The sequence below is a fragment of the Mesoplodon densirostris genome, chromosome 12, assembly GCF_025265405.1.
Source record: "Mesoplodon densirostris isolate mMesDen1 chromosome 12, mMesDen1 primary haplotype, whole genome shotgun sequence".
NCBI classification, from domain to species: domain Eukaryota; kingdom Metazoa; phylum Chordata; class Mammalia; order Artiodactyla; family Ziphiidae; genus Mesoplodon; species Mesoplodon densirostris.
In genome coordinates this window covers 70,617,295-70,643,283 of record NC_082672.1, presented here as the reverse complement: position 1 = coordinate 70,643,283, position 25,989 = coordinate 70,617,295, and the positions used below count along the sequence as shown (strand labels likewise).

Below are 25,989 nucleotides of genomic sequence, written 5' to 3'. Positions count from 1 at the left end.
GATTTTTTTTTTCATCTGACTCTAAAGGCAAGGGAAACAAAGCAAAAATAAACAAATGGGACTACATCAAACAAAAAGCTTTTGCACAGTGAAGGAAGCCATCAACAATACAAAAGGCAATCCACTGAATGGGAGAAGGTATTTACAAAGCATATATCTGATAAGGGCTTGATATCCCATATACATAAAGAACTCACACAATTCAATAACAAAAACACCTATTAAAAAATGGACAGATGATCTGAATAGACATTTTTCCAAAGAATACATATAGATGGCTAAACAGACACATGATAAGACGCTCAACATCACTAATCATCAGGGAAATGCAAATCAAAACCACAATGAGATACCACCTCACACCTGTCAGAATGGCCACTGTGAAAAAGACAAGAAATAACAAGTGTTGATGAGGATGTGGTGAAAAGGGAACCCTTGTGTACTGTTGGTGGGAATGTAAATTGGTGCAGTCACTATGGAAAACAGTATGGAAGTTCCTCAAAAAATTACAAACAGATTTACCATATCATCCAACAATTCCACTGCTGGGTATCTATCCAAAAAAACACTAATTCGAAAAGATGTACGCACCCCTATATTCACTGCAGCATTATTTACAATAAACAAGACATGGAAACACCTAAATGTCCATCAACAGATGAATGGATAGAGAAGATGTGTTATATGTATATAATGGAATACTACTCAGCCATTTTAAAATAATGAAATCTTGCCATTTGTAACAATATAGATGGACCCTGAGGGTATTAAGCTGAATGAAATAAGCCAAAGAAAGACAAATAGCACATGATTTCACTTATACATGGAATCTAAAAAACAAAACAAACAAACCAAAACAAAATGCAGACTCATACAGAGATCAGATGGGTGGCTGCCAGAGGAGAAGGACAAAATGGGTGAAGGTGATCAAGTAGTACAAACTTCCAGTTACAAAATAAATAAGTCATAGGGATATAAAGTACAGCACGGGGAACACAGTCGATAATGCTGTATTAACTTCGTATGGTGAAGGACGGTAACCAGACTTATTGTGGTGATCATCTTGCAGCGTGTCCAAATGCAGAATCACTATATTGAATCACTATATTGTACCTAAAACTAACGTAATAATGTATGTCAATTATACCTCAATAAAAAGCAATTTATTTATATTGATAGGGATTTATATCTGAATAGTCAAACGTTTTAAATAATTTTCTGAGAGCCAAGAACACTGAGAGAAAAGCCAGATTTTAAGTACTAGGCACAGCAAAGAATTGAATCCAGAAGTTAACTAGGGTATTCCTTTCCAAATTCTTTTTAACACTTAAAATTCCTATCAGCAGAAACAGCAGACAAACGTAAGCGACTGTGTTTGAAACTCTAATATCGACAAAGGTTTGTCTGTATACTTATTAAAATGCTGAGATAGAACAGCATCTAGCAAGACTGAACAGAAGTTACAGCAAAATCAAGTAGCAGTGACTCAGAACTGGAGAGAACAAGATCTTGCCTGGTATTTAACCACAATAGGGAATATCACTGCTAGCTACTCTGAGCATTCTTCCTTCCCCATTCCTATACTTTATGTTCCTATGCATGAAACAGGATCAGCTTCTGAGAAGAATCAAACACTTAATACTTTTTGAAAAATAAATAAGGGGAATCATTAGCACTGACCTTCATATTATCACTTCGTCACTCCTCTCTCAAAACCGTTTCCTAACCCTGCCACTTTTTCCTTCTTTCCTCACAGATTGTCCCTTCTTCCTGAGGTCAACTTTATTTTTCTGCTCATCATTCCCAAAATGTGCACAACTTTGACATGTTTTTGTTTATACAGACTGCCCGCTCTCTTGGACAAAGCCCAGGGTGGCAAATATTTTTCCTGCTATGGATGCTGTTTACCCCTGTCTCCACTGTAACACACGGATGAAATAAGCAAAAGAAAAAAGACAGCAAAACATAAAGAAAACTTGTAAAAGTTGTGTCTGATCATATTTTTACCAATTATTATTAGCCCACAACAATGGAGGAGGAGAAATGTTGTCTTAATTGTTTTAATACCTGATTAGTGCTATATGCATTAATAATATTAATACCTGCTCTTCTATCATTTCTTTCAACATCAATACAAAACACTGGTATTCTCTCCTTTTTCTCCTTCCTTTCAGAGGAGGTATCTTCAAAAAAGTCTACATATGGAATGCTAATTTTCCATGCAGCAAGGTTTCGAGGAGTATTAGGTGTGTTCACAGATTCCACTGGAGAATCATCTTCCATTACAACAATACCTTCTTCAATCTGGAAAAAAATCATCAGAAAAAAAAATTAATACTTCCAGGACCTTTACACCTATAGCATATGAGATATAACTACAAAGTAATATGCCAATATAAAGTCTATAATTTTTTAATACTTTTGAAATTAAGTGATATCAAATTTTCTACTGAAAAGGTTAAGGATAAAAAACTAAAACTAACAAGTTACTAGCATCAACTCCAGGTTTTGTTGCATCACCAATATATGAAAATTCAACAGAATATAAGATACTTCAGCAATTACTGGAAAAGATATTAAAAATACACAAATACAGAAAAATATTTAACTCTGGTAATAAGAAGTAGAAATTACTGTACTGATATATTTCATTTAGGAATGTAAAATTTTATGGTTAACAGCCACTGGTGGAAACTGCACAGATAAACTGGATATGCAATGTATTGTTGGTTACAAGATATACCTGTACAATCCTTTTAGAAAGCGTTTTGCCCATATACATTTATCAATATAAGAAGCCATAAAACAGTTTCAACCAAGTTAATTCCATTTCTGGCAACTTATTCTAACACAAGCATTTATTTTAGACAATTTTTTTTAAACTGTGAAAAAGGCACAAGTATAAATATATTCACTGCAGCATTAGATAATACAAAATTAGAAAAAGGGTCTGAAAGGGACCCACCTCTATATAATTAAGATTGTTTCCTCATCTCCTGGCTTCTAAAATTTTAATAATATAAATATTTAAAATAAATATTCTTTAAAATATTGCTTGAAGAACATTTTTTTTTTTTTTTTTTTGCGGTAGGCGGGCCTCCCACTGTTGTGGCCTCTCCCGCCGCGGAGCACAGGCTCCGGACGCGCAGGCTCAACGGCCATGGCTCACGGGCCCAGCCGCTCCGCGGCATGCGGGATCCTCCCGGACCGGGGCACGAACCCGTGTCCCCTGCATCGGCAGGCGGACTCTCAACCACTGCGCCACCAGGGAAGCCCAAGAACAATTATTTTTAAAAAGCAGTGTTAAACATGTTCTAGAAATAAACATGCAGAAAGAAGGGGAAAAAATGTCTGTCTTCATTAAATCGGAAAAGAATCTCTGAACTGCCACATTACAACACCTGGTCACCTAGACATCTCTGATTCATGTTAAAGGATAAAACACAACCATCTTGAACACACTTTTTTAAGGAAATGAGTCAAAGGTTGTAGCACTTAAAAGAATTCTGAACAGTCTAGTCAGAGCAAACCAGTAGAGAAGAGGTATTTCTTTCCAGAATTCTAGCACCCTACCTTCACTCTCCATTCTACTCTCTTCCCACACCTGGTAGCCAACTCTCTTCTAAGTGAATTCTTTTCCTCCCCCACTAAGTCCCTTGGCAATTATCCCTTTTTCTGTTCCTGTCCTAAAATGGCTTTCTGTCACCCCTAATAAGACTGTTAAGAATCTTAGGGGCCTCCCTGGTGGCGCAAGTGGTTGAGAGTCCGCCTGCCGATGCAGGGGATACGGGTTCGTGCCCCGGTCTGGGAGGATCCCATATGCCGTGGAGCGGCTGGGCCCGTGAGCCATGGCCGCTGAGCCTGCGCGTCCGGAGCCTGCGCGTCCGGAGCCTGCGCGTCCGGAGCCTGTGCTCCGCAACGGGGGAGGCCACAACAGTGAGAGGCCCGCATACCGCAAAAAAAAAAAAAAAAAAAAAAAGAATCTTAGGAAGACTCCTTAATGCTCTGTTGAAGACAAAAATGTCTTCCAGGCCTAAAACAATGAAACTGTAAAAACAGATGATAAGTGTTGGTTCTTGCCTTTTGGGGACAAGGCTATCTCCTTACAAACCTGGAAGAAAAACAGAGAAGCATGTGTGAGGGAAACACCCACTCCACTGCTTGGAATCTGAGGTACAGGACAGCATTTTCCATGGTTATTACAACTGTAATTTTGCTAACAGACTTGGCTTTTGAAAAGAAATGGTAAAATGAATCATAAAATGATAGAAAATTTGTTTAACAAGTTGACTAAAAGCCAAGAAATGGGACATTCTTAAATAAAAATCAATCTAAGAAACAAAATAGAAAAAAAAATCTTAGCAACATAAAAATATCAATAAAGGACAAAGTTTTATATTTTATTACTGCTACCATTTAAATGGTGCTTGTATCAAAAAAGTAAATGAAAAATCTCTAGGGCAATATTTCTCTAAGAATTTTCAGGGATTCCTTTAATCTTATTTAAAAATATATAACCAAAATTTTATAAAAAGGAAAACCAAGTGCTTTCTCATTTTCAAACAGATGTTGCCTCTACAAAGAAGACAGGAAATAAAACAGGCAGAGGATAAAAGGCAAAGAGATGTCCCCCTGTTTCCTTGAGAAATGCTATAATTTAACTCATTATTAGCTTTTCCTATGTGGGGATAACTGCCAATATACCAATGGGCGTATTACGTTCCAGAAGTTTATTTGTGAATCAGTTCTGAACTTGGACAGAAATGCATTTTCAGACAGACCCAACCTTACATAGAAGACTTTGGTTCCCAGGCCAGTATACATATGCCAATTTAACTTATAATTTATCTGATGGTATTATAACACTGTATAGTACTTACTGCACTTACTGTGTGCTGGGCACTGTCCCAAGTGCTTCATATATATCACTTATTAATCCTCACAACACCCATATACAAGGCTAGATACTATTATCCCCATTTCATATGTGAGGAAATTAAATCAAAATAAAATTAAGCAATTTACCCAAGGTCATATAGCAAGGAGGCACTGCTACCAAATGATCACGTCAAGTTGATCCTTTTTCTAAAAAAATAAAAATCTTCCAGGTCTCAATTTTGGATCACATACCACTTTAGCCCTGACAGTGAGACTGGCAACTTCCCTTTCCCATACACTTCCTAAACAAGGCAAAGGAGATTTCCCCGAGGTCCCACAGTTTAGAACTAGCACAGTACCCCCAAATCCTAAGTGGGACTATCTTGGTCTGGGTTAACACCCTAGCCACCTCCGGTCTTTTCAGAGTACTAACAATTAGTTTGCCCTCTTACTCTACTTTCCATTATTACTATCTTTGCTTCCAATCAAGAATTTCCAAGACAACCCTTAGAATGGGAGAAAATATTTGCAAATGAAGCAACTGACAAGGGATTAATCTCCAAAATATACAAACAGCTCATGCAGCTCTATATCAAAAAAATAAATAACCCAATCAAAAAATGGGCAGAAGATCTAAATAGACATTTCTCCAAAGAAGACATACAGATGGCCAAAAAGCACATGAAAAGATGCTCAACATCACTATTAGAGAAATGCAAATCAAAACTACAATGAGGTATCACCTCACACCAGAGAGAATGACCATCATCAAAAAATCTACAAACAGGACTTCCCTGGTGGCTCAGTGGCTAAGAGTCCGCCTGCCAATGCAGGGGACACGGGTTCGATCCCTGGTCCAGGAAGATCCCACATGCCGTGGAGCAACTAAGCCTGTGTGCCACAACTACTGAGCCTGTGCTCTAGAGACCACGAGCCACAACTACTGAAGCCCGCACTCCTAGAGCCTGTGTTCTGCAACAAGAGAAGCCACTGCAGTAAGAAACCCGCACACTGCAATGAAGAGCAGCCCCTGCTTGCTGCAACTAGAGGAAGCCAGCGCACAGCAACGATGACCCAATGCAGCTAAAAATAAATTTAAAAATTTTTTTTTAAAATTTACAAACAATAAATGCTGGAGAGGGTGTGGAGAAAAGGGAACCCTCCTACGCTGTTGGTAGGAATGTAAATTGGTACAGCCACTATGGAGAACAGTATGGAGGTTCCTTAAAAAACTAAAAATAGAACTACCATATGACCCAGCAATCCCACTCTTAGGCATATACCTAGAGGAAACTATAATTCAAAAAGATACATGCACCCCAATGTTCATTGCAGCACTATTTACAATAACCAGGACATGGAAGCAACCTAAATGTCCATCAACAGAGGAATGGATAAAGAAGATGTGGTACATATATACAATGGAATATTACTCGGCCATAAAAAAGAAAAAATAATGCCATTTGCAACAACATGGATGGACCCAGAGATTGTCATACTGAGTGAAGTAAGTCAGACACAGAAAGACAAATATCTCATGATATCACTTGTATGTGGAATCTAAAAAAAAGCGTACAAATGAACTTATTTACAAAACAGAAGTAGAGTCACAGATGCAGAAAACAAACTTATGGTTAACGGGATAAGGTGGGGGATAAATTGCGAGACTGACGTATACACACTACTATAAATAAAATAGATAACTAATAAGAACCTGCTGTATAGCACAGGGAACTCTATTCAACACTATGTAATGGCCTATATGGGAGAAGAATCTAAAAAAAAAAAAAGAGTGTATATGTGTATATGTATAACTGATTCGCTTTGCTGCACACCTGAAACTAACACAACATTGTAAATCAACTATACTCCAATAAAAATTAAACAAAAAGCTATACTTCAATAAAAAATAAGTAAATAAAGACCAATAAAGAATTTCCTTCCTCCTTGGGCCACTACAAAACAGAACAAACTTTCTCAGCTTTTTAAAGATAGCCTCCTGGATTTGCCTGGTGGCGCAGTGGTTAAGAATCCACCTGCCGATGCAGGGGACAAGGGTTCAATCCCTGGTCCAGAAGACCCCACATGCCACAGAGCAACTAAGCCCGTGTGCCACGACTACTGAGCCTGCACTCTAGAGCCCGCGAGCCACAACTACTGAAGCCCACGCGCCTAGAGCCCATGCAGACAAAAAAAAAAAAAAAAAAAAAAAGCCTCCTATTCCTGAAGCAAAACTATAGCTTGTATTTCAAGTAATTGGGAAGAACAAAAAAGAAAAAGTACATCTTTCCCCATAAAAATTATGTTTCGAGTTCACAATAACATGGGTAAATGCTTTTGTTATATTAAGTTATGTTTAAGTTATATTCTGTTATGTTAAGTGGGCAGAGATCAGGATAGCAATCTATATATAGCCTAATTTATGGGGGTGGGAAGGGGAAAGATATTTTTAAAAAACAGAATCACAAGAATGTTAATAGAAGTAGTTATTGGGTGGCAGAATTATGGGTGGTATTTTAAATTTTTTCTACTTTTCTATATTATTTAAAAATTGAGATGCTTAAAATCTAAAAACATAAACATTGTTTTTTTTAAAAGACTCCTTCCTCTGGTCTACTGTGTTTCTTCTACCCATACTTTTATGGAAAAATATGGGCATAAAAAGAATGCTGTATTTGGATTATCTAAAAAGAGAAAAAAGGATTAAATAAGTTTTTCTTCCATTAAAATTATTGTGAAGAAGCAATGAATCTTTTTAACAATTTATCAGTGCAAAGGGACAAAGGTTGAAAGGAAGGGGTAAAGAGGAAAAATAGATTTATTTACTCTTCTCTCCCCACTTCCTTCTTCTTGGTCATTACCAATCCAATCACTAATATTCATCCCTTTTATACCCAGGATAGTAAATTTCTTAAGAGCAAAGTTTAGGTCTTAATCATCTTTTTATCTCCACTGCTGAGACATTAAAAGGCAAAATGAAGATCCAGGATGTCTGTTCAATAAAGATTTTTTAAACAAATGCAAAGTACAAATGAGACAATATCTGCCTTTATAGAACTCACTAATTGGCAGGAAAGGCAATCATAAACATACTTTCAAATACATAAATTAAATCATAATTTCAGGGAATTCCCTGGCAGTCCAGTGGTTAGGACTCGGAGCTTTCACTGCCAGGGCCCGGGTTCGATCCCTGGTGGGGGAACTAAGATCCCACAAGTCCTGCTGCGCAGCCAAAAAAAAAAAATCGTAATTTCAAACACAACATGGTACATGTTTTAACATATGACCTAACAGAAGCAAAAAAAGGAGGGAATGTTCAATTCTGCTTGGGGACTCAGGCAGGGTCTTATGGGAAGCAACTAAATTCTGAAAGATAAGTATGAATTTTCTAGGTAAATAAAGGGGAAAAAAGGCATTTCAAGCAAAACAACATGTGAAAAGACAGAGAAATAAAATAGCATGGAGGGTGTAATGTGCTTATAAATCTGGGATCTTGTTAAAATGTAAATTATGATTCAGTAGGTCTAAGATGAAGCCTGAGATTCTGTTCTGATAACAAGCTCCTAGGTAATGCTGATGCTGTTGATCCACAGATCACAGTTTGAATATCAAGGGGTTAGGTAGGACATCTATTAACACAACTCTGTATGCCTGGCCCATGTGGTTAGAAAGAGATAAGATCAGGATATGAAGTAAAAGCTTAATCAAAACGTGGTAAATTGTTTGACTATTTAGAAGTATATCAGCTTAACAGAAACCATCTGGCCTTAGTAAGCAATAACTTAGTGCTCAGGAATTTAAAAAATTAGATTAGCACCATGAAACTATAATGACTAGTGAAAGAATGGGAAACATAAACAAAATCTGAAGTAAGAAGTAAGATAAAAAAAGGGAAAATAACAAGCGTAACCAATTTTTTATGTCACTTTAAGTCTGAAATTATACATACATCAAACTGAAGAATGTTTACTTACAAAGTCATCTTCCCCTTCAGCTACGCCATAATTAGGCAACATAGCTCCCTCCATTGTGGTGCTCTTGAAGACTCCTTTAATTTTGCTACCTATTCGGCTAATTCCAAATGATTCTCCTCTCTTCTGTGTGCTCCTAAATAGTAAACAAAAATGTATCAAGAACACAGTAAATTATTACATTATCACAACGGTCCAGTTGACTGTAAACAATAATAAAAACGGTTGCAAAAAGGGTAAACTGAAGGTATAGCTAAACATAACTTTCTGGAGTTCTCAGTCATAGATTGTCTCAGCATCTCGACAGCCAAAAGTGACAGAACATTTAAAGTTTAAATTTGAGGGGATGAATAAATGGGGCAATATTTATTAACAAACATTTGAAATTTACCTACTATTTAACCTTAAAACATTAACTGAACTAAAAAGAATAAAAGATGAGAGCCCCCTAGTGGTACATATTTCTTACTGCCATACATTTTTTGAAATAAATTAAACATGTGGTTAGACCAATGTTCAGAATAGACTATCCTATTAGAACTGTACTGTACTGCTAAAAAAGCACAGTGTAACAGAAAAAAACAAAACAAAACTATGACCTTCTCAGTACTTCACTTTTAGATGGAAAAACAAAAAAAAATCTGAAAATTTTCTTCAACTTTATAATAATATAAATACTCAAAAGAAGAATGAAGTATAAAATACACCATATATAACTTCAAAATAATAACAAGAAAAGATAAAATGCCAAAGGGAAGGGTTAGCAATGAACATAAAGATAAAAGCAAATGTAGCCTAAGGAAGAAGCTTGCTCTGCCATATATATTAAATAATGGTTTTGTAATTTTTTTCAAAAGTGAATTTCTAAAAGCAGAAATAGCTGAAAAGCAACAACAAAAAAAAGCCAAAAAGCAGCAAAAATTTCCTCCATTACAGCCTACTTACTGCCCCATGTTTCAACAAATAAAAACATAACTTTTATCCAATTTAAAACTCACTAGGTAATACTGCCCTTACAACAGATGTCCAAAGAAAAATGACCATTTTAAAATTCAAGGAGGTTGGTGTTGAAGGCCTAACTTAACGAACAGCTATTATTCCTGTAAGAAAATGTATTTATAAAAATAATGCAAGTTACAGAAATAAAAGTAAATTGATGAAGTGTCAAATGCACCAGTATATTAGTGATATGTGCATTTTATACATGTTCAAGGAGTAAATCAAACTTATTTTAAAACTGGAAAAACTCTAGTAGTAAGTAGTAGTAGTAAAAAGGATATTTAAACTAGAATATTGTTTTATTTAAACAAGCATGCAATTAGTGTTTTTTAAAAATCCAGGATTATAAATATAACTTTCTATGAGAAAAGAAATGTTTCTGAAAACAAATATGAAAATGTTAACGAAATATTATTAAAATCTCTAGAATCTAGATAGATTATGCTAGTCTCTAAGACCTAGATTATAAAACAGTTGGGCTTTTTGAAATGACATGTTTTTAAAATATTTCACTTGTGATCACACCCAGAAATACTGAAATACTGTACTTCTTGCTTTAAAAAAAGTTCTTTAAACACAAATAATTCTAAAAGAAATTTAGCAAGATCAATAACAACAAAAAATGAGTCAATAGCCTTAAAAAGCTAAATACTGGATTTTTCACTTTATTTTTATGCTGACATTTTTATTTTCTGATGACATATATAATGCTATTTCAAAAAGGAGACCTCTAGAATAAAAGTAGAGGTTAATCTTAAAAGGATGTCCCAGGGCATTCCCTGGTGGCCTAGTGGTTAGGATTCTGGGCTTTCAGTGCCCTGGCCCAGGTTCAATCCCTGGTCCAGGAACTAAGATCCCTCAAGCTGTGTGGTGTGGCCAAAAAAAGGATATCCCAAATACCTGATATAAAGGCAGTAATTGGAGTTAAACAGATAATTTATACAGAAGAGAATCACATGCTGTCTCAAGACTTACCGAAAATCATCCAAACTTAGGCTACTTCTGCAATAACAGATATGTGAAATTACACAAGGAAAAGAGAAAGAGAAAGCCCAGATATTAAACAAGTTTCACTTTAGAACATAAAACAAAATTTAAAAGCTTTAAAAGTTACACAGATGGATAGCATTCATCTTCACAAAGAAAGGAATTCTTATGAATAACATGATAAAGGAAAGAGAAACAAACACAATGGCTATTTTGGGGGGTTGGGATCTGAATTCTAGATCATTTTAAAGAAAGTTTTTAAAAACTCAATATGTCAGGAAATAATTCTGGTTTTTTGCCCTCACTTAGGCAAACCACTTGTTTGATACAGTGGAAAATATTCAGAGACTAAGCCACCAAAAACTTGCCATCGAAAACAAATTTGTATTTTCTAATATGGAATTCATGTCTACATTAGATATAATTGTACACGCTCCACACATTTTTAGTTTGAGTATTTTTTAAAGTTATGACTTAAGCTAAGAAGCAAAGTTAACAAAAGATCCCTAAATATTTTTTAAGTTATGCTTTAAGTATGGAATGAAACAGAAGAGTAGGTTAACATTAATTAACATGCATTAAAATTTTACCTTTTAAATGCAATTAAATAGAATGTAGACATAAAATATATGAATAAACATTTTACATATTGTAAGTCATCTAACAGCAAATCAGCAATGCTACCCTAAATTTTCAATGAAAGAATGTTAAGAAATGCTTTTACTTATTCTATTGATATATAGGTAAATCAATCAAGTATCACAGAAGCAGAGTCCTGGTAAGACTGATAGCTAACGTTAGAGTCAGGTCAATATAAAGAAAAACATGTTTTAAAAGACTATAAGCAGTACCCAGGATGAAAACACCCCATATTTTCTTCCTATTAATTTTATATTCTAAAGCCAGCAAAATTAGTGCCTTAATACGTTGAAGACAACTAGGTGTTCTCCAAGTGACAAAGACAGCTTTCCATCTCTGAGGTTATGACTCTTACATTTAGCTACTGAGCAGGGTAATAAGGTAAAAGAACCACTTCCTCTTAAGCAGTCCTATACAGGAGTTTCATTAAAATTAATAAATGGGAAAAAAACAAACTACTCTCTAAAACTGAGTTATCTGTGGATTTCAATTATGCAGGCAGTCCATAGTCTCCAATAAAGCAGGTGATCAAGCAATAATAATTATGAGATTAACAAGGCAATGGTATATATATCTTGTTAAATTTTTCTGAAAGAATGTCAGGCATTTTCACATTATTATATGTAGTATAGCTCTACAATTCCTTAGTAATCTTGTCTACTTACATAGCAAGGAAACCAGATTAATAAAGATAATGATGTTATCACAGAATGATTAGCATCAACAAGAACCAAAAAAAAGAAAAACATATATATGATTGAATATACCTACCTGTTGAGCTTTGAATTGCGTGTTGGTGATTCTGCACCTCTTAAAAGTTGTCTGAAATACTTAAAAAATAATTATGACTTATTAAAGCAATATTTTATATTGAAAATTGCTACTTCACCTTACTGATACTGAGCTTAAAGGAAACATTACTTAAATCAAGTGAATACAACCACAGTCAAACAGAGTAAGGATTAAGATATTGCAAATGGAGGTATTCAAGCCACTTGACTTCTACAAGTCTGTAAATAACGTATATACAAGAAGAATGGGGGACTTCCCTGGTGGTCCAGCAGTTAAGACTCTGTGTTCCCAATGCAGGGGACCGGGGTTCGATCCCTGGTCAGGGAACTAGATCCTGCATGCTGCAACTAAAGATCCCACGTGCCGCAACTAAGACCCAGCTCAGCCAAATAAATAAATAAGTAAATAAATAAATATTTTAAAAAGAAGAAGAATGGGGTTTCTGCATCACCACTACAAAGCCACTCAGGCATATGGCAAATCAGATAGACCAACTTGGTTGCAATCTTCTAGTCACATATATACAAACATGGTTTTGGTATTAAGAATTGTTTTTATAACCAGCTTCTAATCTCCATTAACTTATGTAGTGGAAAATAGTATTCATTTTCTTAATTAACCATGTTCTATTTTTCTGTTTATTTTGTTATTTGAATTACTCATGTAATGATATCAAAGCCACTAATAAATTTTGAGGAAAAATCTTCAAACAAGATAAATATTTTGACTAACCTCATCACTGTGGCAAAACATAGGAGTAAACACATTTTCCAAGAGAGAAAGTACATGTTCATATGCTTCAAAAAGACATCTCATAGTCTGAAGTTTCACAACATCTATATATGGGCCTTCAGCAACTGTTAAAAAAATTATATTGCAAAAATTGTTTATGAAAAGCACAAATACATTATATATTAGTTTAAAATTCATTACAGTGAAAAGAGCATACAAACAATACTAAGACTGTTTTGCAGAAAATCCACTGTAAGGTGCAGATCACACTAGAGAGGAATTAGAACAACCAAGCTCCAGTTCTGGCAAGTATTAGTTATGTGAATTGTGAATAAGTTTCTTCATCAAAGCTTTCATCTTGTTAGTAAAATAGGATAATGCCTGCCTGTGTATCTCACACAGCTGTTGCAATAAGCAGGGAATACAAGAGAAAACTCTGAAAAGAGTAAAAGAGCTACAGAATTCATCCTCATCTTTTACTTACTTTTTTGAATCTCTTCTACAATGAAGGGATCAAATCGAATTTTGTCAATACTTTCATCCAAACAATATGTTTTATAAATCTTTTGCAACTCTTCATGAAGGGATAGCATTTCATCATTTGATAACTCTGGTCGCAAAATTCTGTCATTGAATTCCTCTAGCAAATTCGGAAAGAATAAAAAAAAATTATTTTCATAGAATAAAACTACTCAGTGAAAACTTCATGTTCCCACTCTAATTGTAATTAATATTAAAAGCAGCAAATATAAGCAATCTACTCATCATTTTAAGCTTTTTAAAAAGATTTAATTGGGAGTAAAACAACTACTGAGATGAAAGAGAAGCTCAATCAAATATTTTATATATGAATATAAAAATGCATAAATATTTCCATAGCAATACAAATTTTCTAAAATTTAGAATAATAAACACACTTGTAAAATTCTGTTTAAAGAACATATTGGATTAATTTCTTATACCAAGGGTCTTTAATATTTTGAAATCTGATTCCCTAAATAACAGTGAAAACTAAGGCTTTTTTTTGTTTCAATGTTTTTAAACAATATTTCTGTCCATCATGGAGGCTGTAGACTAGTGATGGAGCTCAGAGTCTGAACAAATCAATCTTTTTTTTCTAAAATGAGAAAGAACAGCATTAGGAAAGCCAAAATATTGACTGCATTTTTTTTTTTTTTTTGTGTGTGTGTGGTAAGCAGGCCTCTCACTGTTGTGGCCTCTCCCTTTGCGGAGCACAGGCTCCGGATGCGCAAGCTCAGCAGCCATGGCTCACAGGCCCAGACGCTCTGCGGCATGTGGGATCTTCCCGGACCGGGGCACGAACCCGTGTCCCCTGCATCGGCAGGCGGACTCTCAACCACTGTGCCACCAGGGAAGCCCTTGACTGCCTTTATTTTTTTTTTTACTACAAGAGGTAATATGGAGCTTACCCCTTAATTCTTAATTATCCAAACTGAAACCCAGTGAGGTAAGGAAGGAGTTTTTAAAAAAAGAAAAAACTGGAACAGAACATATAAGATCTTTGGGATGATAGAAAATTCATATAATTGGAGTCTCAAAAAGAAAGGAGAGAGAAAATAAGGCAGAAAACTTGAAGAGATAACAGCCAAGAATTTTCAAAAATGATGAAAAACACCAACATTCAAGTAAAATCCAAGCAGAATAAATGTTTTTAAAACTACACATTACAGTCAAATTGCTGAAACCCCAAAATAAAGAGAAAACTGCCAAACCAATCAGGGAGAAAAGGGACATACATACAGGGGAACAAACGTAAGAATGGAAGCTAATTTCTCCTGAGAAACAATGGTGCTGTTCAAAAGATAATGGAAGAATGATTTAGAATGTTGAATGAAAAAAATCCATCAACCTAAAATTTTATATTTGGTGAAAATATCCTTTTAAAATGAATATAAAATAACATCTTTTCAGACAAAAGTTAAGAGAATTTACCCCCAGCTGAATGGTACTATAAGAAATGCAAAAAAAAAAAAAAAAAAAAAAGTACTTCAGCAGAAGGAAAATAATATAGAAACCAGTTCTGCAGAAAAAAATAAAGACCATCAGAAAAGTAAATATGCCAATAACTATCAGGGCCAAAATATGTGTGTGTGCACGCATGTAAGAATGTGCACAGCAGCTTTATTCAGAATAGCCCAAAAGTGGAAGCAGTCCAGATATCCATCTACAAGGAGAATGAATAAAGAAAGAGTGGTACCCTCATACAAAAGAATACTACACATAACAATGAAAAAGAGCAAACCACTCATCTACACAACACCATGATTCAGTCTTAAAAAGCACTATCCTCAATCAATGAAGCCAGGCACAAAAGAGTACATACTATGAGATTCCATTTATATAAGGAAACTGTACAGGTAAAATTAATCTGTGGTGAGAGAAATGAGATCAGTGATTGCTTTGGCAGCAGTGGGAGCAGGGGTGGATCATTTGGGAAGGGCCCTAAGGGAACTTTCTAGGGTGACAGAAATGGTCTTTATCTCAATAAAGGTGTAGGTTTGTAGGTTATACAGAGTGCAGATTTGTCAAAACTGATTAAACTGTACATTTAAGTTCTATGAGTTTCACTGTGTAAATTACACCTCAATTTTTAAAAAGTTATATTTAAAAAAGAAATTAGGTACATTAAAAAATTAGTCTGCTCACAGAGAGTCCATACAGTGTCTCTAAATCCAATAATGTAAGACGTTATAGAACTTCTAGCCAAAATAAAACATTTTTGTATTTGATTATTGAATCAAAATAATCCTTAATAAAAACTGTGACAAAGTGTTAATGACTGGGTCTTTAACATATTTTAATTATTCTGAATTTTTAGCAGTTATTTTTCTGCTAAGAGGATTTGCTAGAAGTCATACAGATTATGTTCCAATGTGGAAAGGAGTGGACACTTGAGAGATAACTCACAGGTACTCTTAGAGTAACTAGCAAATGAAATTTAGTACAGTAACAGATGACAGCTACAACATCTGATCTAAACAGTCAAACATAGGACAAAGTTTAACAATGACTTTAGTAAAGTACACAGATAAGCCTCACCCACAGTCAGACAAATTTGCAACACGTGCACTGCTCCTTCTTGTTTCAGAAAGTTCATAAACCGAAATAAGAGATCTTGTTGCTCTCTGATTTGCTTCAATTCTAACTTCAGCACCTTGATACAACATAGGAGAAAGACTAAGTTAGAGCTATGTAAATACATGATAAAATCGTTTATATCAAAAGTAATATAGGTTATTGCTGAAAATACTTACAGATGGTTTTTTATTTCTAGGTTCTGCAAATTTCTGCAAGAATGGAACCAAAGGGGAAGGTGGTTCAGTTGCTTTTTCAGGCTTTGAAGAAAGAATTAATTAATTTAGTAACAAGTCATTTGATTTTACAGGTGTGAATCAAAACTCAATGGAATCTGAAGTATTTTCTAACATGTTCAATACTCACTGGACTGTCATCTATGAAGATGATAAGCAAATGATTCACAGTATCCTAATGGAAAATAATAAACAAAGATCAAAATAAATCCATTACCGTGTTCTGCCCAGAATTCTCAAAGCTTTTATCATATTATGAAAGTTTCTGGAAAAGTGAAGAAACAAATGGAGCAGTGGCAAAGCATCTGCACTTATGTAACACAGAGGGACTTTTTAAAAATCTACAATACAGGGTTCTTCGGAGGTTCTTCGGACTTCCCTGGTGGTCCAGTGGTAAAGAATCCACCTTCCAATGCTGGGGACACAGGTTCAGTCCCTGGTCCGGGAAGATCCCACATGCCACGGGGCAACTAAGCCCATGCACCACAACTACTGAGCTCGACCACCTCAACTAGAGAGCCTGCATACCACAAACTACAGAGCCCACACGCCCTGGAGCCTGCGCGCCACAACTAGAGAGAGAAAACCCACATGCCACAATCAGAGAGAAGCCCACACACTGCAATGAAGAGCCCACGCAGCACAACGAAAGATCCCACATGCCTCAACAAAGATCCCGTGTGCCACAACTAAGACCCGATGCAGCCAAAAATAAATAAAATAAATAAATAATAAATAAATCTTAAAAAAAAAAAACCTACGATACAGGGTTCTCAACTTCTGTGAAAATGGGAAAAGTTATTCTGACTTTGGCATTCAAAACATTTATCAATTATCCCTATTTCTTCAAAATCTTACTGTATCAAAAGTAAAAGCAGCCCAAGTATCCATCAATAGATGAATGAATAAGCAAAATGTAACATATACCTAAAATGAAATATTACTCAGCCTTGAAAAGGAAGGGAATTCTGATATATGCTACAATGCAGATGAACACTGAGGATATTATGCTAAGTAAAATAAGCCAAATACTGCAAATACTGCATCATTCTACTAATATGTGGTAACTAGAGTAGTCAGATTCATAGAGACAGAAAGTACAATCAGGAAGTAGAGTTGCCAGGAGGAATAGAGAATTACTGTTTACATGGGTACAGAGTTTCAGTTTTACAAGATAAAAAGAGTTCTGGAGATAGGTAATGGTGGTGGCTGCTCAACAATATAAATGTATTTAATACCACTGAACTGTACATAGAAAATCATTTAAGATGGTAAATTTTATGTTTTATGTATCTTATCACAATTAAAGAAAAAAATGTTTTTTACATCTTACTGGATCAGCTAGGAAATCCAAAGAAGGGAGGAACACTGAACCAGAGAGAATCTCTCTTAAAAGTAAGGTCAGGGATCTGGAAAAAGGAACAATATTGTACATATTTAGTGATCTACATCAGTTCTTACCTGGAAATCCTGTTATTATGCGGACTATGATCAGTAGGTCTGGGGTATGCCCTGAGCTTCTGCCATCTCTAACAAGCCCCCAAGTAACGCTCATGCTACTGGTTCACAGACCACACCCAGAACCCTTAATTGGCTAAAAGAGAATACTATTGAAGAGGAAAAAAGCATTTCCTCAGCAGGAGGAACCTGAGTGAGCATTAGGAAAACACCACCTCAAATATTAAAATTTTACATATAATAAATTAATATGTAAAACCTAATACTTGTAATAGTGTAATTTTTATAATTAATTTAAATTAATATTATAAAAATTTGTTTAAAGTAAAAATATTTTAATTAAAATATTTTTTAAATTTAATTTAAAAATTTAAATACAATAAAGTAATATTTAAAGTACATCACTAAAAATAAGCCATGATTGTATGTATTGTACAGCACAGGGAAATATAGCCATTATTTAGTAATAACTCTAAATGGAGTATAATCTATAAAAATATTGAATTACTATGTTGTACACCTGAAACTAATTTAACATTATAAATTATACTTCAATTTAAATAAATAAATAAATAAATAAAAATGAGCCATGGTCTTTTTCTCTAAGGATTATTAGGATAAGAGTAAAGAGGTAACTTTACGGAATAATCCAAACATGCTCTTTCAGAAATAAGGGAGGCTGGACTGAACGACCTCTAACTATACTTCCCAGGTGAATACCTTAAAACCCAAACTTGTCTGTATAATTTGTTCAAAGTGTTTCTGCCAGTGAATAATAATATGCATGTCTTTTAAAAGGAACACCAAGGAAGTAATAAAGTATAATCATCTCAAGGAAGAAAATTAATTTTTTACATTTGTCTTTGATTTCCTACGATTTCCACGAAAAAATTCTTAGCAACACAAGACATCATGAATGCTTAGTACCTAAAATGGCATTTTAAGACCTGATAAATTATACTTCTTAAATGAAAAATTATTCATATCATAGCCTAATCTCAAGTTTTAGTGTATTCCTATTATGATCAAGAATAACAATATACATACGGTATGGTATGCTATGACATTTTCTAGTCTATTTATACCTGCAGTCTGTTGCTTTCGGAGGCAAAATATAAGGAAAAAGTAGTTCAGTAAGTTTCCTTAAATAATGTAATTCATCTCTTCGACTCCTCAAAGCCACATGAAGCTCTGGACCATATTCTTCTAAAGCAGCTTGCTGTAAAAACTCTGTATTTTCTACTATAAATAGAGATAAAAAATAAATATTGGAAGAAGTTAACAATGTTAAATAACTTCAGCCATTTCCACTAACAAATAGAAATTAATTTAACACAGCCATTCCTTTCTTAGCCTTCCTTTCTTTCCAATATGTATTCTACTGGGAAATTTTTCACAAAAAGGATATAAAGAAAGTAAGTTTCCTCTTTGCTGGAAGTTTTTTAATTATTCAAAATTAATTGATAAAAAAGCCCTTTCAGGGCTTCCCTGGTGGTGCAGTGGTTGAGAGTCCGCCTGCCGAAGCAGGGGACATGGTTTCGTGCCCGGGTCCGAGAAGATCCCACATGCCTGCGGAGTGGCTGGGCCTGTGAGCCATGGCCACTGAGCCTGCGCGGCCGGTGCCTGTGCTCCACAACGGGAGAGGCCACAACAGTGAGGGGCCCGCGTACCGCAAAAAAAAAAAAAAAAAAGCCCTTTCACCCTTGGTAAACAAAACTTTAAACTCAGGTCATTACAAAGTATATCAAAGAAAAGCAAATTGTTTAAAGTAGAAAAAACTACAGAAAACATCTTCTATCACACACAAAGCTTTTGTTATCAAACATTACATCCTGTTCATCCCCTGCAAATATTTAAAAAACTCCTCTTAAAGTTCAAATCAAAATCATTCAGGTAACGCTTTGAAGAAATTAGAGTATAGAAACTGGCTTCCTTGGTTCAGTTCTGCATCTTCTGCCCACAGTATAGGACACAAAAGGTACAGAACTGTATATGGTGGAAGTCCGTGAAGTTAGATTACTTAATAAACGTTAACTGATGATAAAAGTTACACTAACAAAAAGTTTTCTTAAAAGGCTAAACACTAAACTAATACTTTAAAAAGGAGCAGGAGAAAAACAAGTCATGCTTTCCCCTATTTGCATTCTGAGCCAAGTTTTAAAATCATGGAGTCTGTGAAGGGAATCTTAACCCTAATTCAAATGGCATTTATTTTTTACAATGTATTTCTATTTTCATTGAGAGAATGAAAGCACATTTACCAAAGAAAAGCCAAAACATACATTCTAATGGTGTGAGAACTAAGAAAGTAAATAAAGGCTACCTGTGCCAGAGGTACAAAAGAAGGACTGGCAAACAAGGACATAGTTTTTATAAGAATGTACTTTATTTTATCATTATACAATTGTTTACCATGCATTTTGCCCCAAGAATCTGGGGTACAGGTCTTTTAGAAATTCATATCATGAGCAGGGATTTAAGATAAGAAGACTAAGCTATGCTAAATCCCAGTTCTACTTCTTTATTAACTGATGATGTTAAATGATATAAACCCTTTGAGTCTCAGTTTCCACCTCAGTAAACAGTCATTAAATAGTTAACACTGAAAAGCTGCCATGCAAAATGCACAAGTAATTATAATATCTGGTGCAATTAAGCATTCACACATAATATATAGATGCTGAAAAACAGGGCATGGATTAATCCCCAGTAATCACCAGTATATCTCCTGTCTAATTAGTGGGCAGTTTTCAGACCACAAAAGGAAAAGTCCCCAGAATCCACAACAAAGAGATAACTTTAGGGTGAAAGACTGATAATAAGATCCTTCAATTACTACTGAATTTAATTAAACCAATGCTTCTAATGTATATATTTTCAACATTTCTAAGGGTGATAGAAGGACTTACATAGAAAACTTGTTTGTAATTCCTACTCTCAAGAGGCAGGTTAAGGAGAGAACACCAAGAAAGTAAAAATGAATATGTATAAAGAGCTGAACCTTTAATTTCCTGAGTATACACAATTGTGGAGCCAAAGAATTTAGAAAACAAATTCATGCATGAAAGAGAAGAAAAATCAAAAACCTGAAAACCTTTTTTACAAGTCTAATTCACTGTTATAATATTTAGAACACCAGGACCTTTGGATACAATGCAGTCCTCCTAATTCTCTGGCCTTTTAATTCTATGGATTTCATTAATTACAATGTCATTAATGAATCCAATCTAGCATTTTATGCTGATTTTGTAATTGAGGACCATTTTTTGCATGAATAGTAGCAATTTAGCAACCCCTCTCTTGCAAAGACTCAAGGATAAATTTCAGTCAAACTGGTCTATATATATGACAGCACTTTCACAGAAACAAAATAACTTGGATATTTTATTAAACTGATCGATTAAAAAATAAAAATAAAAGATGACTCAGGGCTTCCCTGGTGGCGCAGTGGTTGGGAGTCCGCCTGCCAATGCAGGGGACACGGGTTCGTGCCCTGGTCTGGGAAGATCCCACGTGCCGCGGAGCAGCTGGGCCCGTGAGCCATGGGCGCTGAGCCTGCGCGTCCGGAGCCTGTGCTCCACAACGGGAGAGGCCACAACAGTGAGAGGCCCACGTACCGCAAAAAAAAAAAAAAAAAAAGATGACTCAATTTACTCATATCCTGAGTTCAAAGTGTTTGTCTTTACAACAAAATTAAGACCATATTAAAAATAATTTTCTCACACAAAAACTTGCACATAAATACTTATAGCAGCTTTATTCATAACTGCCAAAATTTAGAAGCAACCAAGATATCCTTCAAAAGATGAATGGATAGGGCCTCCCTGGTGGCGCAGTGGTTGAGAGTCCGCCTGCCGATGCAGGGGATACGGGTTCGTGCCCCGATCTGGGAGGATCCCATATGCCGCGGAGCGGCTGGGCCCGTGAGCCATGGCCGCTGGGCCTGCACATCCGGAGCCTGTGCTCCGCAACGGGAGAGGCCACAACAGTGAGAGGCCCGCATACCGCAAAAAGAAAAAAAAAAAAAAGATGAATGGATAAACAAACTGTGGTACATCTGTACAATGGAATATAACTGAGCAATAAAAAGAAATGAGCTATCAACTCCACAAAAAGACATGGAGGAGCCTTAAATGGCAGTTCTAAGTGAAAGAAAAGGCTACAGTCTGAAAAGGCTACAGTATGATTCCAACTATATGACATCTGGAAAAGCCAAAACTGTAGAAAGAGTAAAAATATCAGTGGTTGCTAGGGGTTCATGAAGGAAGGAGGGAGGGATAAATAGGTGAAACACAGGGGGCTGGGGGGGGCAGTGAAACTATTCAGTATGATGTTGTGTTGATGGATACATGGCATTAAGCATTTGTCAGAATCCACAGAATGTACAATATGAAGAGTAAAACCCTAATAAAAACTATGGGGCTTCCCTGGTGGCGCAGTGGTTGAGAGTCTGCCTGCCGATGCAGGGGACACGGGTTCGTGCCCCGGTCCGGGAGGATCCCACATGCCACAGAGCGGCTGGGCCCGTGAGCCATGGCCGCTGGGCCTGCGCATCCGGAGCCTGTGCTCCGCAACGGGAGAGGCCACAACAGTGAGAGGCCCGCGTACCAGAAAAAAAAAAAAAAAAAAAAAAAACGGTGGACTTTAGTTAATAATAATGTCTCAGTACTGGCATATCAATTGTAACAAATGTACCAACCAATGCAAGGTGTTAATAATAGAGAAGGGGGGAAATATATGGGAACTCTCTATAATTTCTGCTCAGTTTTTCTGTAAACTTAAAACTGCTCTAAAAAGTAAAGTTTACTAATTAAAAAAAAAAACACTTTTCTATATTTCTTTCTGACAGTACAGTAGCCTTAACAAAATGGCTACAACAAAGTTACTATCTTCTGGTGTGTTTTTGCCAGTGACAGGACAATTATTTTAAAAGTTAATTTTTTTAATTTAACAATTAAATTATATGTATTTAAACTCTTCCACTTTTTAACTATGTTGAAGGTAAAACTTTTGAATTGTTATAATATTATAAGATGAACACAGAAAAATTTTTACATGTAATTTGAAATGCTTCTCATACCTGAGGAATTATTCATACACCGAAGGACAAATAAACTAATAATTTAACTACCACTCTACAATTTTCCCAAATATACTATGATTATACAAATTGATAGTATGAGGGAGGGATAATTGGTTCCATGCTCAAATGAGTTTGGGATGTGCTGGCTTAAAAAAAGTTAAAGTTATTTCTTTGCTGCAGGACTACTGAGATATTTTGGAATGCTAGTCCTTACTGGGTATTTCCAGAAGAGGAATACAATACATAGTAATTACCAGAAAATATGACCATGATGCTTCTCCTACATAGTCATCGACATAGAGTAGTATTCTGCAGAACATACTTGGGGAAGCACTGACAAAGAAGAATACCAAATGCAGATACAACGAAAATCTCAGTTTCACAAAGAACTAAGTACAGAGCATATAAGTAATTTTGTTTAAAAGGTCTATTTCAGCTTGATCTAAGAGCAAGAAAAGCCCCCAAATGAAGGTTTCATCCAATCAGCAAACTTTTTTTTTTTTTTTTTTTTTTTTTTTTGCGGTACGCAGGCCTCTCACTGTTGTGGCCTCTCCCGTTGCGGAGCACAGGCTCCGGATGCGCAGGCTCAGCGGCCATGGCTCACGGGCCCAGCCGCTCCGCGGCATGTGGGATCTTCCCGGGCCAGGGCACAAACCCGTGTCCCCTGCATCGGCAGGCGGACTCTCAACCACTGCGCCACCAGGGAAGTCCCAATCAGCAAATGTTTGATGAATGTATGCTATGTGTACATCATGACAGTATAAAGGCCAGGATACACATAAGAAACTGCAAACAGGTCATCCTGGCTAAAGTATCATACATAGTGAAGGACAAGAGTAGATCAAAATACTTGACTAAATAGGGAAGGGTTTAAAATATAGGACAGTTTTTTTTTTGTTTGTTTTGTTTTTTGCGGTATGCGGGCCTCTCACTGTTGTGGCCTCCCCCGTTGCGGAGCACAGGCTCCGGACGCTCAGGCTCCGGACGCACAGGCTCAGCGGCCATGGCTCACGGGCCCAGCCGCTCCGCGGCATATGGGATCCTCCCAGACCGGGGCACGAACCCGTATCCCCTGCATCGGCAGGCGGACTCTCAACCACTTGCGCCACCAGGGAGGCCCTATAGGACAGTTTTGACTCTGTAGCAGTCGCTAATTTTTTTTTTTTTTTAAGTAGGGAGGTAACAGAATTGTGGCATTGTGAAATTAACATAGTAGCAATAAATAGGATAGGCTTCATCAAAACTGTTGAAATCATTAAGAAAAAAGGAGGGAAGAGATGTGAGAGACCTCAGAGGAAGTAATGAAGGCAACAGACTACCATTCAAAAAAAGACAAGATTCATCAATAATATAACTAAAGATTATCCGAGTGTACCCTAATTTTCATAGATTCTTGAGTTCTCAAAATCACTTATATGTTAACAAATTATTGAAAGGGATTTCAGTTTAAACTAATACTTTCACAGCATCTGTGAATATATCACTTAATTTATCAGTACTCGGATTTACATATTTAAAGTGAAAGTTGGTATAGAAAAACAAACTCACTCAAACTTTGTAGCAGTGTAAGAAACGTAAAACTTTGTATTACCTTTCTGACTGGCTTTAACGATCACTTCTATATGCTTCATTGCTGCTTTTAATAGTTTCTTGGTGATAATAGATGGAATATCCACCTAGAAAAATTCAACATTAAAATAAAACTTTAAAAATAATTATCACTAAGTTACAATGGCAGGAACAATGTATTTAAGGTATTGGAACATGTGATCTTAAAAATCAGTGGTATTATTGGGAATCTTTCAAAAATATAATTTAAAAGCACTTTACATTCTTGGATCATACTAACTGTAAATTTAGACAGTTTTACTACAACAGTAATGAAAATACACCTTCATATGCATACCCTATACACTAAATTTTTCTCACAAAATAGTATCTTTATTCTTGACTTATTTCTTTAATGTGGTCATTCTAAATGCATTCAAGAAAAAAATCTCAAGTAACTTTATCATCCCTTTGAGGTTATAAACTTGTGTTTACTAAGGTCACTTGAAAATAAACTTTTCATTCAGCTTACAAGGTAAATCCTGGTTTCAAGATATATGGAAGCATTCTATTTTGGAATAATATTAAGTTTCATCATTCCCCACAGGCATTGTTCAACTTAAAGGCTGGAAACTGTAGTGATTAGGGTAGGTTAGTAAGAGAGGACTGGGGGCTTACAAGTACACACATAAAAGAGACATAGGGCTTCCCTGGTGGCGCAGTGGTTGGGAGTCTGCCTGCCGGTGCAGGGGACGCGGGTTCGTGCCCCAGTCCGGGAGGATCCCACATGCCGCGGAACGGCTGGGCCCGTGAGCCATGGCCGCTGAGCCTGCGTGTCCAGAGCCTGTGCTCCGCAACGGGAGAGGCCACGACAGTAAGAGGCCCGTGTACCGCAAAAAAAAAAAAAAAAAAAAAAAAAAAAAGAGACATAAAATAAAATAACTAAAAAAAAAAAAAAAAAGTCCTGCAAATTAAGTAAATCACCAAAAAGCATGTTTATTGGAGTTCAACAGGCTTATCTTCCATCACAAAGTTCAACACATCATATTCTCCCTTTATCAAAGGCATGAGAAAATTTCATCACAATAGAGTTGTTTTGTGTTAACTTTTCAGTTCTTTTTAAATTCCTCATTAAGAAAGAGGAAAAACATCACAGGCTGATAAATCTAGTAAGTGTAATGGATCATAAGCCCCCAAATTTTAGAGATTTACTAGTAAAACCCAGAGCAGATTACAGATATCTTTTGGCTGTATAAGATCAAACATGTTCAATAAGAGGGGATGTTTTTGCCAGTAGCACACCTTTTTGCAAAATAACATTACTCTTCATTTATCCCTGCTCTCTTGGTACTCAGTGATTATAAATTAGTCTCATATATATTTATCAAATAAACAAGATGTTTTCATTTTTAAATATTTTATGGAATCTTGTCTTCTGAGAATACGCATGAAAATTTTCCCTTGTAAGTTCCATTTTAGAGACTTCAGGTCAAAATCAAAATGATAAAATCGTGAGTTTGTCACTAAACTTTGACTAAAAAAAGAAAAAAAAAAAAACACTGTGGACCTT

The 25,989-nt window shown here is 35.8% G+C and overlaps 1 protein-coding gene across 6 annotated transcripts in view; it reads right to left on the bottom strand.

Annotated features, from left to right (window-relative positions):
* SNX14 (sorting nexin 14) overlaps positions 1-25,989 on the bottom strand; it is a 67,139-nt gene that overhangs the window by 16,188 nt on the left and 24,962 nt on the right. For 2 of the 6 annotated variants that reach the window (XM_060114289.1, XM_060114290.1), the window contains exons 7-18: positions 24,463-24,547; positions 18,874-19,030; positions 17,664-17,739; positions 16,461-16,505; positions 16,274-16,354; positions 16,059-16,173; positions 13,483-13,638; positions 12,999-13,123; positions 12,246-12,304; positions 10,824-10,850; positions 8,853-8,985; positions 2,103-2,304 (exon numbers count right to left, since the gene is read on the bottom strand). In XM_060114289.1, coding sequence (XP_059970272.1) covers positions 2,103-2,304; positions 8,853-8,985; positions 10,824-10,850; positions 12,246-12,304; positions 12,999-13,123; positions 13,483-13,638; positions 16,059-16,173; positions 16,274-16,354; positions 16,461-16,505; positions 17,664-17,739; positions 18,874-19,030; positions 24,463-24,547 — 1,261 coding nt within the window. The remainder of the gene's footprint in view (positions 1-2,102; positions 2,305-8,852; positions 8,986-10,823; positions 10,851-12,245; positions 12,305-12,998; positions 13,124-13,482; positions 13,639-16,058; positions 16,174-16,273; positions 16,355-16,460; positions 16,506-17,663; positions 17,740-18,873; positions 19,031-24,462; positions 24,548-25,989) is intronic. The other 4 variants (XM_060114293.1, XM_060114294.1, XM_060114295.1 and 1 more) reach the window with 3 other exon arrangements.